This window comes from Buteo buteo, chromosome 1 (genome assembly GCF_964188355.1).
Source record: "Buteo buteo chromosome 1, bButBut1.hap1.1, whole genome shotgun sequence".
NCBI lineage: Eukaryota > Metazoa > Chordata > Aves > Accipitriformes > Accipitridae > Buteo > Buteo buteo.
This window is the reverse complement of record NC_134171.1, coordinates 86,218,878-86,235,175: the sequence shown is the minus strand read 5'-3', so window position 1 is coordinate 86,235,175 and position 16,298 is coordinate 86,218,878. Positions and strand designations below refer to the sequence as shown.

Below are 16,298 nucleotides of genomic sequence, written 5' to 3'. Positions count from 1 at the left end.
CAGGAGGAAAAAAAGCCTCCTCCACCAGATCTGTCAGAGTTACATGGTCAAGAGGAGGCATATCAACAGTTGAGTACCTGACAGTCTCACTTCAGTCTCTGGGAAAATCACGGAGCGTGTCCTCTCGGGACACATTTCTGGGCACGTGAGGGAGAAGAAAGTGACTGGGAACAGTCAGCATGGATTTGCTGAGGACAAACCACGTCTGACCCATCTGACTGCTTTTTGTGATAAACTGATTGGACTTGCAGATGAGGGAGACCAGTGGATGACATTTATCTCAACTTTAGCCAGGGTTTTGCCACCGTCTTCAACAAAATCACCGTATCCAAGTTAGGACGTTACCACCTGGGTAGCTGAAAAACTAAATGATCACGCTCAGAGGGTCGACATTAATACGACATGTTACACTTGGAGGCCAGTAATAAGTGGACACCTGCAGGAGACTGACACACCTCTTGGCGACAGACTGACACGAGCCAAAAGCTTGCATTCGCTTTGTATCAATATGCAGTCAAGTCCTGAGGTCTTTTCTTTGGGCCAAACCCTCAGCAGACACAAACTACAGGGCTTTACCGATTTCAATGCTATACGCGCAGCCAAGGCTCACTACATTATAGGAGTCACGCTTAAAAAGATTGGCAGTGTTTTTTTCCCAGACTCTTAGGGAGATACTTATTCGCTAAGTAAGCTAGGATTACTGCACTGTTTTAAGCTGTAATGATTTTCCTCATGTAAGCTCTTCACCTAGGAAGTGCAAAACCAGTTAATAACAGTTCTTAAATTCAACATCTTGGCTTTTCAGCTGACAGCAGAACTGATCCCAATTATGCCTGAAGAGAAACTCAGGGGATGAAAACATCCGAACATGTCCCTGAACGTGGGTCCTTCTCGTGACAGCGGAAGCGCACCCTGATCAGCGTTTTGAGTCTTCCACTGATAAAGGTAAAACAAGTCCTTTAGAAGGCTAAGAAGTATTAAACAATGTGTTGAGCGCTAATGTAGATGCAACAGCAATAAAAACTGATTTGTGCAGAATGAGATCTAGTCTAAACTTGGTGCAGAAACACTCTACATATTTTTCATTTTTAATGGAGATGACTAAACGTAGTGTCAATTTCTTATTTTTCTCCCTCCCTCTTTTGTCTGTCTTGGTTTGCCAAACATAGCTGCTCAACAGCATAATCACCAAAGCAGGCGCAGAATAAAAGCTTACCCGCCTTTCCCGTGTTTATAAAAACAAGGCAAACATTTCAGTATGGTATACTGACGGGATCCACATCTCAAAACACCGTCCAACTTCCTAAGTCACTTCTTTGGAACATCCATATAAACTCATCTGCCTTTCTGCACAGCATACAAATCGTTTTGTTGCAAATGTAGAAACCAGGTCTTAGTCAGTCTGGAGGGCAGGTCTCTACGCAAAACAGCTGCAGAGGCATGAAAAGCTACAAAACATGCAGACAAACAAAAAGAATAACCATCACCACATGGGACAAATTCTGTGTACACACCGTGTGATTACAGTGGAGTGACTCCGTTCTATCCAGTACACAGCCACTCTAGATTTCCATTTGCGGAGCCGAGATAGCAATTTGGACTGCTACAGATAATCTGTAATTTTTTTTTTTTTCTTCTTCTTCCTGGTTCCCCCCTTCTGTTAAGAAACAGCAAAAATGGAAAGAAGTCAAATAATGCTGCTCTAGAAGAAGGCACCGAACTCCAGCCGGTGCATGCATATGCACACGTGTGTGTCTACAGAAGCACTTGCAGATGTTTGAGGCAAAATCAAAGTGAAACTATCTGAAATTCTGACTATGCATAAGAGGGCCTGACTGTCGTTCTCCCCTTCAGCAAGATGCAAGTTACTTGCCTTACAATTGGCCAGGACCGGACTTTCCAAGCTGATCACCCACCTATACTCATTCGACCACGGTACTATAGAAAGAGAGGGTCAGCGGGTGCTTCTCATTTGTTCTCGCCCATGTCAGCGATGATAGGTTATCCACAAACATCACCCTTCTGAGTCACAGCCAGCGCACGCACCTCCCTGCTGAGCCCTACCAGCTCTTCGCTAATACAGCTCCATCCTAATCCACTACAGAGTCTCTGGTTTGTGAGGCAACCTAGCCTTTTTATTCCTTAGCCCCGGGCACACAGTAGGCTTCAATCTTAATTAAATTTATTTAAATGATGAGCAACTCCTGTGCCATTGTCAGGGCCAGCCTCAGCACCCTCCAGCTGCCCCTTTCAAAAGTGCTGTTTAAAACCTCCACCAAAAACTTTCACATTTCCACTTTCAGAGCTTGCCATGTTATGCACATACCTGGTAACTTCACAGTTACTTGTTCCCACCACACAAGCATTCGGAAGTCCTGGGGAAGAGGAAACCACAAATACTCCTTCTGGGGAAATGAAATAATTACATATTTGCATAACAAAGTGATATTAGCAAGATCTGTTCAGCATGTGAAGGCCAATCCCACACTTGCACTTATTAGTTGCCTGACTTTCAGGAGTTCCAGAATTTACTTAAAAAAGCCATCTCCGCTGCTGCAGCTCCTAGATCCAACTCTCCCGGCTGTCTTCTGGTGAATATCTCCCTGCAGCTTCACCTTGCCTGGCTCACACCAGCCCTCCGCACTGATTGTTCGCCTGTCTCGGATGAGCTTCTGTTTTATTCTGCTCTGACAGAGCTCCTGCCACCAAGTCTTCGGGTCAGCAACACCAACTTTGCTCCCAGCAGCCTGTCTCCGACCCCACAAAGTCACCCCCACTCTTACCAGACCCATAATCTCTGGCTAAGGTGTGTCGTCCCGCTCCCTCCCCCTGCCGAGCCACCGCTCCAAAGAAACCTTGTCTCTTCTCACTGAATTTGGTCTTGTGACCCAGTCAGCTCCGAATGACTCGCTTATCCTTAGCCGTATCATTCCCATACATCCCTTATAGACACACGTTCCCACGTACAACACAGTGAAGTTCATAACTGGCGCAGGAGAACACTAAACAGCACGTCAGCCAGCAGTGCTTGGAATTGCACTACACAAAGTCCAACATGCAGAGCCGGGTCTCCCCTTTTATTGGGGAACAAAGTGGTGCTTGCTCTCTTTGAATCTCCTTGCTCTTGGTCTTAGAGATGCGCACAGAAAATAGCCTTTCGCGAGGCAGGGTCACGGTGAGAAACTTGTACCAAACCGCTCCTGTGTCCAGTCATTACACATATCCCTTATGCTTGCTTTTTTACACTAGCTAGACTTGGTGTTTGCTCAGGTGGCCAGCATCAGCCTTCCCGCTGGAGGCGCCTTCCCAGCATAATTTCTTCTCTAGGGCCCGGAGATCACATGTTTCTCTCATCACAAAGAACTTCTGCTGTGGGATCTGTAATAACTCTGCTTGCAGTTGAGCTGAAATAAAACATGCCTCAAGCGAACAATAGCCAAATAACAAGAGCGATGGTTTTTCTTCTTGTAAAGAGAGTGTACTGCACACAGGGCTAATCTGCATGGCTTCAGTACGTTCAGCACCTGTGTTTTTGTTTTCTTTGCAGCGGGAACAGTGGCTTGGCCTGCACTGCTTGTCCCTGCCTGCCTTCCAGAGAATTGCCCAAAGGTTTTATTCATTTTTAATCTGATTTCTTTTCTGTATGTGGGCAGTTGGAGTTAATGGAGAATTTTCTCCTACAACCTCTTTTGCTGATGGCCAAAAGGAGAACATCTAACGACCAAGTTGTATGCTGCTCGGATATCTTCTTGTTCTTTACATGAGACGGGTCAGCTATTAATGTGGCACTGCCATCCCCCATTTCCTTCTTTCAGCTTTGAAGATGCAGCTAGACTGGCAAGACTGCTGCTGGAACCACAAACTTAAGAGTTCATGAAGCATTGCTACGTTTTCTCAGCTGATACCTTACTGCACAGCTACCAGATTCAGAAATGGAGCTTAATTACCACCATTGCTTGGGTTCCTCAGAGCGCTGGCCTTCCATAAAACCACTTTTGATCAGAGAATGCAAACCTGCTGATGCCTCTCCATAAAATCACAGTGAACTCACCAGAATTTCGTTTCACGTAATACGAAAAGTTTGTAACTACGTCAAAGCATCCTGTTGTGACAGTTAAAGGGCAAAGAACTTCACATTTTGGTGTAAAATGACTGTTCTTTTCAAAGCATTGTATTTTGTACTAAATAATAACTCTTCCTGTGATTCTGCTTATGGCTCAGGATGGAGCTGTTCAGTACCAATCTCATGCTACTTTTCAGCTTCACTCGTTTAATCCAAAGTAACAACAGAAACAGTTCCGAATATCGTTGCAAGACCAAAGATCCAGACTCCACAAAAAACAAACAAAACTATGATTTTGGCGGGGAGATAAAGAAACATGAAGGAATCCAAAACACATACAGGTTAATAAAATGTGTAGACTGTTAACTCATGTACACAGTTTAGACACGCTTGAAAAAAAAACCAAAAACAAAACACAACAACACGCAACACACAACCCCCCCCCTCCTCCCACCTGTAAAAAAATCTAGAGTTTTGGGGATCCTTTGCAATGATGCGCTTTCCCATCCACGCCTAAAATCAGTTATCTTCACGGCAGCATGCAAACTCCATACCTGCAGTAAATGTCATGACCGGCGACGATACCAGAGTGTCTTTTCAGAACAGAATTGAGAAATTTCCATTCATCTTAACGTTTACAGCAGGCAGTAATTTCAGGCTGGACAGTTTTCATTTGTTTCTGCTAAAAAGTCACAGAGCATAAGAACATATGCAGGAAGCTTTCGTGCAGTTACCGGTCGTTGGAAAGCTTGTCTCTCAATTACCGTATGTTTTGCACGTCCACTTCACTGTGTGCCCACCCAGGGCTGAAGAGTGACAAGATTCTGGGAAGAACCACCACCGACATTTTAGGGAAATGGAGTGTAACAGCACTTAGATGCTTTTAGGCACTATCCTGTTTCTCTAAGAAAACGAACCTTTTCTTTAAAATGCAAGCCAGATTACAGAAGTGTTTGGGGGCAGATTTTCACTTATGGCAGAGGCTAAAGTTTCTTCCGGTTAGGGTTGGCAAAGGACTGTAACACGTAACTTGGGAGCTTTCGTTTACGACAACGTTCCGGAGCCCTAGGTTTTGAATGTCAGAAGAGACAGACCACCAGGAGATTAGCTCATAGGCAAGGATGGGTGGGAAGGAATCAAATGACTTTACTGAGCGGCCAGTACTTCTGCAAATTGCTCAGCGAACACCATTCTTTCATTGCAACTATCACAGTTTACTTCTTGTTGCAAATGAGGTTTACTGCCCAAGTCAAAAATAGCATGAAATTACAATTCCATAGGAGGTCCGCACCAACTGCAAAACTTGAGGCTTCCTACATCTTTACAGCCTTTCACTTACCTATCTTTAGAGATATAGAGCGCATTGGTGTGCTTGCTGACCTGAAAACGCGTAAAGCCCACTTAGGTCCAAATTTCCTTCCATTTTCCTGCCGATGCAGACATAGCATTCTCCTAGACTTCCTGCTGTTCTTTTGAATCAAGAGCGTTGATTAGTAAGAAGACAACAAAAGAAGCTGAATTTCTGGAAATAACTTCTAAAGTTGAAAACGTGCTTCTGTTAACTCCTACTTCATGTTATTTATTTATTTATTATGATTCTGAGATAATGTTCTCCAAACTGCAGAGACCACTTTCCAACTTATTTTTTTTTTTAACATTACTTAAAAATCCAATTAGATTGAGAAAGGAAAATGACAATTCATTTGTCGAGAGAAATTAAAAATACAATTCATACCCTTTCCACCAATCATCCCTTCTACCAGTCTTCATAATGAGGCCTTCTCCCTCTTTGGTGCTCGAGAGAGGGAAAACCTAATGTTTTCAATATGGCTCAGGAGTTCTGTTTTTTTTCCTTGAAAAAAATATACCCCAAACGCCAAGCTGTACTACAAAAGCAATTTTGCTTTAATGCTACAAAAACACTTGTGAGTCAGCATTTTAGCCCTTCCCCTGAGCTGCCTCAAGACGCAGGGGCAGCAAAGCAAAGCCGAGCCAACGGGAGAAACCTAGTTCTCAGGTGAGACGCAAGGAACGACGGAAATCTTTACGTCTGGTACTGCTAAATGAGGGGAATGCCTAGGAGCACCAAGGCCGGGAACAGCTGGCCCTAACAGCGCAAGGTCTTCCCTCCGTGGACGCGTAGCGTCCAACGCGCGGCCCTCTGCAAAATCAAAGGGTTGCAGCAGTCTCGAGCTTCTCTTCTCCCTGCCGGTAGCCCTGGGAACCCAAGGCACCATTTGCCTTCGCCCATTTGCCCCCCGAGCAGCCTCCCAGCTTGGTGCTTCCACCCGGCCGGGTGCGGAGGGCGGCAGCGGGTGCTGGTCCCTGCCCGCAGCAGGCAGGGAGGCTCCTCCGGCCGCCTACACTAGGGGTCTCTGCTGACCTGGCGATAGACACGGAGGCCCGCTGGAGGAGAGGAGGTCCAAAACCCAGAGCAGCCTTGCCATGCTCTGGTGCTTCCCCCGCCACCCGGCTGCCGTTCAGGTACACGCGAACTAACCTCCAGCTTGCCCATCTGCTGCAAAAATGTCAGGGAGCTATGGGATGAAGTGCTCTACGTAAAAGCGAGACGTTACAGTAAAAGACCTCGTTGTATTTTGGAAATGGCAGAACTTCATAACATCGAAAGTTTTATGGGAAAGAAAAAAAGGCTTCCAAGTCTCTCCCAAATTACTGCAGCTTTGAAGTAACAACTTTCACTTTGTAATTGTTGGAACACTCCCTCTCCTTGCAGTACAGGGATCTTTAATGCGCCAACTGCTGAGACCGAGGCACTCAGCCTTTTCCAAAGGGAACATGCTCGTGATGAGGCTGGCAGATAGACCCCACCCTATGGTAAGCCTAGCAGCGCTGCTACCATCTCTTTTCTCGTCTGAGTTGCCTCACTCGTCCTTTTCACAAATTCACAGTACCGAGGCCAGAAAAGATCATTAAGATCAACCAGTCCCTTAAGGCATAAGGCCCAGGGAATTTTATCCAGCCACTTTCTGCCTTTGTTTCCTCTGCCTTTACCTCCACATCCTTTTTATTTTCTCTGCAATTATTGCTTTTGTTTTCTGCTAGTTCTTTCTGCTGCTTAGCTTTGTGCCGTTTTCCAGTTCTGCAGTGAGCAGATAGCTATGCTGGTGGTTATACCAGCTGGGTCACGTAAGTACAGGCAACTTCCCCAAGTGTGCCGGCAATAGAAGAGAGTCCCTTGGGCCGTCGCGTTGCTGCCTGAACTTCTGGCAAGTTGGTACTAGAACAGCAGCAAGAGCAGGAATGGATGAAAAGCGGCCTTTGAGGAACCACTAATGCCGTCAAAACGCTGCAGATTTCTTTACATTTACCAGTCTATTTGGTACAACTTTTCCCTGCTACCCTATGAATGGCTTTGTTCATATTACGTGGCGTTAGCTGCTTAACAGAGGTCCAGGCCTACCTGAAAGAGTCTCCCAGGAAGAATTTAAAACATCCTGTTGCTGGGGTACTATGGGACAGTTGTTTCTTGTCTTTACTCCAGGAAAGAATGCCGCACTACCGTCCCAGCCACCCTGCTGCCTTAGGAGTAGTGGGAAGAGTTGGGTCCAAACCTTTTGACTTCCCTTTAGGCGCTTTTGCAATTCACGTAGCCCAGAGACTTCACAATGGACAAACAAGGGGCCCAGATACATAGACTCTACAGCCAGTACGGGGTCTTCCTTCCACTTTACTTCCATCAAGGAACGAGGCACAAACCCACTCTAAATTGGTATAAAAATCCCCCTTCCTAACCCTGAACACAAGGTAAAGATCTCTCAACTGTTTATTTTTCTTCCCGATGACTTTAAAATAGCTAAACAAATCACTGGGAGAAGAGCCACACAGATGGACCTCAGGTCCCTCTTCTGACGATATGGTCATAGATAACAACGTGGAGGTAGAGATCTGTTTCAACAGCCGTCCGTGTTGTGTTGTCTCCTGGGTAGGCCTGAAACACAGAATATTACAGAGACCCAGTCAGGAGAGAGACAAGACATGTTTTTTCATGTAATGCATTTTCTTCTTCTTCCCTCGGAGCATGAAGTTTGATAAATGCAACTAGCTCTAAATGTGGGGATCTCTCAGCGACGATTAATGTCATGGCACCAGGCAGTTCATTTCTCCTGCAATGCTTTTAGCAGATGCAAAGGCAGTGATAGAGTTCTTTTGGCTAAATACAACTAGGAACAGGTGGACGGTCGACCAGTCAAAGAGAAGGCCCGCTTGCGAAGATCAGGCAGCTGGTACTAAGTCTGTTCAAGCCGAACCCCGTGAGAGAGAACGCGTGCTGATTGCAGTTTGGCCCATAGCAAGCACTTCTCAAATGCTTGTTCTCCATCACTGAGTGCTACAGAAAAGCCAAAGCCAGATGGATCTCACGAGGACTCACAGGCCTGTGCCCTGCAGCCTGTGGGGGGACACAATGCACATGCACAAACGCTTCTTCGTGTGGCTCTTGGCACACAAGGATCTTTCACGTAGACACTAAAGAGCTAGTTATTTGTTACAGATGTTCTGCAGCTGCAGGAAGTTGGACTGGTGGCCCACTTTCAATGCAACCAAACACATTTTTAGGCATGCATTTTTGAATTTCTAACAAACCAATGCACTTATTTTGAAATGCATATAATTTGATATTTTGTACTGTTACTATTCATACGTGACCATCTTTCATGGGAAGCACATCAAAGAAACCACCATCCTAGATTATTTCTGTAGAAACCCAAACAAATTATTGCCCAGCTTAGTTCATGTCTGTTTTGACAGTAACCAAAGCCTGGGTGTGTTTGTCACATCCAATCTATAGTCCAAGGACTTCAGTTGTAAAGTTTTAAAAAGTGCGGTTGGCACCGGAGGAACAGAGTCGGTTTCTTACAGAGGGAAGCTCTCTACAATGTTATTACCCATGCGGTGCTCAACACGAAAGATAAAATACCCATGGCGATTTAATCAGCTTTCAACTACGGCTGAAAATGGGATGTCCGGGTACGATTCAAGCATTTGCTTTCTTTGGATTAAACTGCTATGTAAATAAATGGTAGAGACCAATCAAATTCAGCAATAATAAGATCAGAGCCATTCTTAGGTGAAAGCAAAGCATATGTTTGCTCTGTCAATCATCTATGAGACACAGAGTCCACAACGTTCATCCAGTTTATAGCACTACTGAGGCACGAGTATTTTCCTTTCTTTTATTCAATTGTAAGTCCTTCTGAACCATTTACTGCGTGTTGGAGAAACACAGCCCTCCACAAGAAGATGCACCCAGTGACAAATTTCTCTTTTGTGAAGGACAGGGTTTCAAATCCAAGTTTGACCCTTGTGCCGGTGACAATCTCAATCTGCTACAAGAACTAAATGACCTTAATGGGGCCGCTTTCCTTAGGACTTCTCAAATCTTTTGTTTAAGGTGGAAGAATAACGACCGTGTGCCGTTGGGAAAGGGATTCGGCCAGTTTCAGTTCACCACTGCAGAAGTGCTGGGTTAGAAGATGGTCCACGCTTTGGATGCAGGAACTGATTCTGCTTTCTGGATTTGCTGGTGTTCAGCAGGCCCTGCCAGGATCTGGGATATTACCGCCTCCAAGTTGCAACTTTTGTTTCAAAGTAGCCTAGTATTTATTTATTTTCATCCACCTGCAGGCATGTTTCATAATAGGGATTTGATTTTTAAGAGGAGATGAATACAGAGACCACCAGCCCCAGGATGCGTCCCCAACATTTTAGCAATTTTTCCTTTTAGCTAGAGGCACGTGTGTCATCCTCTGAGTAAAACAGAGTGTCTTTCCACACCAGATGCACCTGCTTATACACTCCCATGCTTCAGTCCTGACATCGTCCAGTCAGTCCCACTTTCCTCCTCAGCCTGTTCCCTCTCCCACGCTTCCCTTTCCTTAGCCCTTCTCAGCAATTCAACTAATAGGACACAGCCTCAGCCTGCAGCCAATCCTGGCAGTAAGAGCAACAGTTTCTCATTCCGGTTGGAGGGAAAAAGGGCAGGGAAAGGGGTAGGGTGCAAGAGAAACCCTGCTTCGGAAATCTTGCGGTTTTATCAGTCAGTTCAAGTTCTGATTTTTGTCATCGCAAGGGAAAGGCCTAGACACACTCACTCATACGCAAGGTGGGCTAAGTTTATCCTGACAGGGACCGGAGCAGCCAGGTTAACAAGGCAAACAGCACGTCTGACTAAGCCTGAAATATTAGGTGTGTATTGATAAACACACTATTTGCAATCGGACTCAACAGTTTAGCAGTCAAACTCCATGGCGTAAAGACAATTTACAATATTGGGGGGTGGGGAGACATTTACCTTAGGATCCACATTTATTATTTTCCTATCACTTTTGTTCTTGAAGAGTAGTCCACAGGCATTTTCTGCAATCACTTGGTAATTTGGGCTGGAATTTGAAGTGCTGACATTTCTATCCCAGTTGTAAAAGCTGTGAAAATGTGAAACAGAAATGCTGTACTTTTAATGGATGTCATTCTTCCAGCTTAAAGGGCAGATTCTGACCTCCTTGTTCATGCTGAGTAGTTCCTCATTCCACAACAGCCCCTCTGAAAGCCAGACAGATTCACTGAGGAGCAAAAGTCTACTAAATACTAGAAAACCTGTCCAAATGTGGCCCTACGTATCTGATCTCTGGCAAACCAAAGCTGAGGCCCCTAGCTGTCTCCTCATCCATTCAGTACTAGCGTTACTAAAAGACTCAGAGACTGGGTTACAACTAGCGGGAAGCGGTAGGGCTTGAGAACTACTACTGGGACGGAAATAGCTCTGGAGACCACCTGAAAGTGCTTCCCGGACCACCACAGATCCGCAAACCAGATGTGGGAACCGACAGTTTCCCCTTCGGATCTCACTGGAACTCTCTTGCTGCTTTACTGTTTTCCTTTCTCTTGTTTTTAATATAGTTCTAGCAGTGAGGAATTTTTGGAAGTCTCCTCGCGGGCCAGATACAGCAGGAGGGGCTGAACTCCAGCTCCCCAAGGAAAATCCCAGCTCCCCCAACCGGTGTAGGTATCAGCCTAGGATTAATTGTGGAGCAAACTGTTCAATCAGGCTGACTGTGCTCACTAGTTTCCAAAATGTCTGGCGCTAAACAGAAGTCAAAAGGAATTGGCCTGCTATGTCAAGTACGATACGGACACAGGAGGGGTTCAGCACTTTATCAGTCTTTCTCCCAAGTCAGCGGTACTGGAGTTCCCCAAGCCTTCTCACACTTTTGTTTTTTGACTTCTCAAACTTTTTGTCACCTGACCTCAGCCCCTTTGGACTTTGTACTTGCCACACAGCCGACTATCAGGCTGTCATTCGCACGCTCATTGTTAGTGCTTGCTCAGAAACCTTTTCAACTCAGTTGTACCTACAAACCGCACAATGCGATGCTGCTGCTGCTACGCGTACCTCGCTGGGATAGTTGTTTGATCGCTGAAGCGGCGCGTTGCATTTCCGGTGCTGATTACACGAGCGTATCTTTTGCAAAAGACGGAGGAAATGGGAGGAAGTCAGGAAATCATTCTGTGTGTAAGGAGGATTCAAGAAATTTAGAAAATACCTTCTAGTTTTCCTGCCTTCTGCAAGGATACTCCATTGCAACCAGATACATGGTTCTGGATTTTAAAGCACCTTGATTTCTTCCTTGCTTCGAAAGAGTGCAAAACAATAGGCCCCACTGTTACATATGCTAAACTTTTTACATCCTGAACACCTCTGGTAGGAATGGAGCAACGTACAATGAGTTGGAGATGAATTTACAGTGCCATTACAGAATTCATCCTGGCATCACTGAAGTCAGCGTGTGATTTGCCACTGAAGTCGATAGCCTTGGATTACAGCAAGGTAAGGTAAAACGGTGTGCTCAGCACAAAGTTACGTCCTTGAGCAAGCGAGTTAGCGCAAGCAGAAGCCGCCCTCTGGAACACTCCAGCCTAATGCTTAGATGCCTGCAGAAAATGAGTGAAAGGTGGGTGGACACAATCCACTTAACTTAGTAATAATAACTGCTTTGCTTTGATATGCTAATTGGTCACATTAATTTGTTGTCTATAGAATTATTTAATGCTCCTGAGTACCCACTTTAAGTGGTAAACACAAGATTTTTTATTTCATGCTTAAGAATAAGAATATGCACAAACTTACATACAAATTAAATACACAGATTCTTTTAACTCTCTACTCAGTTACCTTATTTCATCCATAGAGCTTTCCTCTGTCCCCCAGGACACAACGTGCTTAACGAGTCCAATTGCGCAAATAGAGGTTGTTTCTGCTGGAAAACCACTACCAGATTTGGAAGGAATTGCTCCACATTATCTCGGGGTGGGGGGGCGGAATATAGCGCTCCCTGCAAAGACTTCCCCACATTCATTAAAAAGAAATTAAACATCTGAAGGCGGAAATAGTCAATTAGCTGTCGGATAATAACTTCCTGCATTTTGCCAACTTTCCAACCCCACTCCTATCATACTTCCCCATGTAAGCCAGTGAAGACAGGATCAGCCTTTCTGCTGAGAAATCAATGCCTACTGCATACAGTTTTGTTATGGACTCTTTCACTCCATGACAAATTAAATTCCATCATGTGCTTAGATGTGAAACATAAACCCCAAGTCCACCAGCAAAATGAAGTGATTCTCTCTGGACCCTGTACTGAGGGCTAAGAGAGTGGGGCAGTGCCCCGTGCAACTCTCCAGCTGCCTTTCCCACACATAAACCCTGAGCTTCTTGATATTCCCACGTTCTCTAAAACAAAGAGCAGCAGACAGTGAGATGGCGGTGGCTTTGAGGAAGCCTAGATGCCTGGTCATGGAAGAAAATTTTCCCCTGCATACCTTTTTTCATGTTCTTCACTGAAAACTGATGACATCAGGTGGTTCAAGTAAGCCTCACACCCACCTCGAGCAGGCAGGATGAGAAGGGCTGCTGCAGCTAAAGAACAGTGTTACTGGGAGGACAAAGTAACATATGCTGGCAGGAAATACTCCTAATACTGCCTAAAAAGGCAGGAGGTCAGAGGAACATTTTGACCAGAGGAGCAAGGCGTTGGAGAAAGCTTCTCCGGAGCGGCCTCTCCCCTGCCAGTTACTATTAAGGTGAAGCTTGCTCGCTGTAATCAATGCGTTCTACCACCAGGCTGCTGCAAGAGGGAGCTGGAAATCAAAACCTAAGGAATCCCATCTCATCCGTGGTTTATTTCTCCAGAAAAAATACTAAACTGAACTTCATCAGCAAAGTGCTATTTAGGAGTTACTATAATCCCAATCTAATCAAACTAATTTTTGGTAGCAGAATTCCACATGGCTTTAAATACTTAAATTATCCTGAGATGAAAACATGCTATCAGATGAACATGATCAAATGCCAAAGAAAAAAATCTCAGTGTGCATTTTTTCTGTTATTATTTTGTTTGATTACCATGTGTTTTGGAACAAATGTAACAGTTTTCAGCATGGCACTTCAGTATGTGGGCTACGAGGAACTTCGCAGTGCCCATAGTCCAGCTGCAAGAAGAATGCACCTTGGGTTGTGGTTTTTTTTTAATTTTTTTTGTTGTTGTTGTTAAGTTGGCAGGGTTTTTTTAGACAATAATTTGTTGGTGCAGCGGCATATAACGAGTAGCACACTGCGTTTGGGAATACAGACTAAAATATGTGAGGCGGGTTTCTTTCATTCATCAGCTAATTCTGGTCTGAGCAGATTTTCATTCTGCAGGCAGGCAGATGCGCTCCCAGAACACAACAGTCTGAATACAGGTTTTTGTATCCTTCAAGTTATCCTTCGGGTACCAAGATGGCAGCACATCAAACCACATGGTGCTTACAGAATGTCTTTCATCCAAAAATCTCTGAGTCTTTTTGTAAACATGCATTAAACCACTTGACATTCTTGGGAGATGTAAGGCAGGCTTTATTACAGCTCATCAGCGGCTAGGGGAGCCAGGGCACAAAAAATGTTGGAGATCTTTCCCTAGGACATGTGGGCTGATGGCAGAGCAGCCAAGAGTCCCAATTGCCAGCTCCTGCCACGAGATGGGGTGCTTTGGTTGGAGTCCTGTGGCTGCTCACATTCAGGGAGCCAGACAACCATTTTCCTAGAGGCAAATCCTTGGCAAGGTTAAAACTGGATTTTGATGCCTCAGTGTGCCATTGTACCCCTTTTCCCCTTATTCCGCAAGAAAATGAGCTGTGATGGAAGAACTTCTTACACAGCTTATTCCAGGGGTTGAAGCACCATAGCGCACCAGGCCTGGAGAGACTGGAGAACGCTGCAGACACTGAACAAACTGGGGCTTGCCAATCACCATCTGACCAAAAGAAAAGAAGGTGTGCATCTGCAGGGTAAGAGCTTTGTTGTCCCAACTTACTATTTACTATTTAAATCAGCAAAATCAGGGAGACAGAACGTAGTGTAAAGGTGTTTATGTCTGTGTTGGCCCCACCTTTGATCCCATGGGGTTAGATTATACTACCCTTTTCTTTCTTCCCCTCAGGATAAGGATTGGTTCCTTGATTCAGTACTCCACTTTTCTCTTCCCACCCACGCATACACAAAGATAAAACCATTCCCTATAGCAGACTGGGACTTCAGTCAAAAACTAATTATAAACAATGACGGCTCAACAGCTTTTTTCAGTTTGTGGTTCTACGAATTTGCGATGCAAACTATCTGGCTTCAGCCCCCCTCCCGGTAATTTACAGACCAGCTTACTTTAGTTGGGCAGCAGCAGAAGGGTGCAGACAAGGGAGATAGGGGCATGCAGGACAACAAAGGAGACTAGAACGGGGAACAAAAAGAAGCAGCAGCTCCTTTATCCTGGTGTTCTCTTTCTTTCTGCCCTCCGGTAGAAGTGCACTGGTAATCATTCTAATGGGGGGAAACTGGCATTCTGCATGTGCTTGCCAAATATGACAAAGTAGCAACATACTTGGATGGTATTTGGCCCGTCAGCCCTTCCGCAGCTTTTTGGTGCAAATGAGGTCACTGCCTCGGTGGGACACGACATGACGTAATACAACACATATGCCTCATTCCATGCCAACCGCTGTTTCATAATAAGATGCATGTCACAGACCTCTGGTTAAATAAGAACAAGCTACTTTTTCCACCTCAGAAATTTAAAGATGCTGAGTTTTCCTTTTCTTTTTCATCTTGAAGCAGCTTTCACCAAAGTAATTATATTTATCAAATGATTGCCAGGGCAGGGTGAGCTATGTTACACTACTTCGGAAAACCAAGGCAGTTTGATTCGTGCGCAGCAGCTATTTTGGAGTTTTTTTTTTCCTGCTTACCTGTGCTATATTGTCACTAGTGAATTAAAACCGTGCAGCATTTAGTTCAACTCGCACGGCTGATTGTCTTGCGCACTGGTTGTAAATCGGGAGTAACTCCAATGCATTCTTGTATAAAATTGGTAGAAATGAGCATCTGGCCCACAGGACCAGTTCATGCCTTGGTTTCCTAGAGGCAGTGGAAAAGCACAGCGCTGCCTGCTGCGCATGCAGTTACTAAGCAGGAGTCACCACAGTGGACAGCGAGTGCCTGACACATCCTATTTATACCACTTGCACTGGCAGTTAACGGGCATCTCTGCCTCCAACCTGTGGCCAAGCTTCCCTGCTCCGAACCAACACGGTGACAGGATGTTTAGCACTAGAGCCAGAAATAATCTTTAAGACTATTTTGGCCTTGCCATTGCCGTTTAGCTAACGCGTAGCTCGCCGCGTCTCACTACCGAACTTGGGAAACAGCCCCATCAGCACTGGGGTCGGCAATGACGTTTCATCGCTGCAAGGCAGTTTTACGGATGAACACCACGCCAGCTAGCATCGGATGCGTCTGAACCTAGCAGAGATGCAGCTTTTCCCTCTTGCTCAAATCTGGACAGCTCCTGCAGCAGCACTCTGCAGCCAACACCAGCACCTTCTCTCTGCAGTTCCTGAATGCAGCCTTTCCTTTGCATCTCTCCCAAGCAACAGCAGAAACTCTGAAATTTGGCTCAACAGAGCGGCAAAGCTGCCACTGGTTGCAGGAGGGCTGATGCTCACCCACTACCTTCAACAAGCACAGGACAAGAACTAACACATCGCTGCGAGTCATTGGGACTACAACTACTCCATGGCACTAAAGCTTATGAATAGCAAGAGTTTGAATATACCTCCCCAAGCTGTTGACTTCCCTCTTTTTGTATAGCTTTAAAAACAAATAACTTTTTTGCTTTTCCCTTTCTTTACT

The 16,298-nt window shown here is 45.2% G+C and overlaps 1 protein-coding gene across 1 annotated transcript in view; it reads right to left on the bottom strand.

Annotated features, from left to right (window-relative positions):
• Positions 1-7,774: 7,774 nt before the first annotated feature.
• CFAP299 (cilia and flagella associated protein 299) overlaps positions 7,775-16,298 on the bottom strand; it is a 231,851-nt gene continuing 223,327 nt past the window's right edge. The window contains exons 5-6 of the mRNA XM_075039813.1: positions 10,374-10,503; positions 7,775-8,012 (exon numbers count right to left, since the gene is read on the bottom strand). Coding sequence (XP_074895914.1) covers positions 7,917-8,012; positions 10,374-10,503 — 226 coding nt within the window. The 3' untranslated portion in view covers positions 7,775-7,916. The remainder of the gene's footprint in view (positions 8,013-10,373; positions 10,504-16,298) is intronic.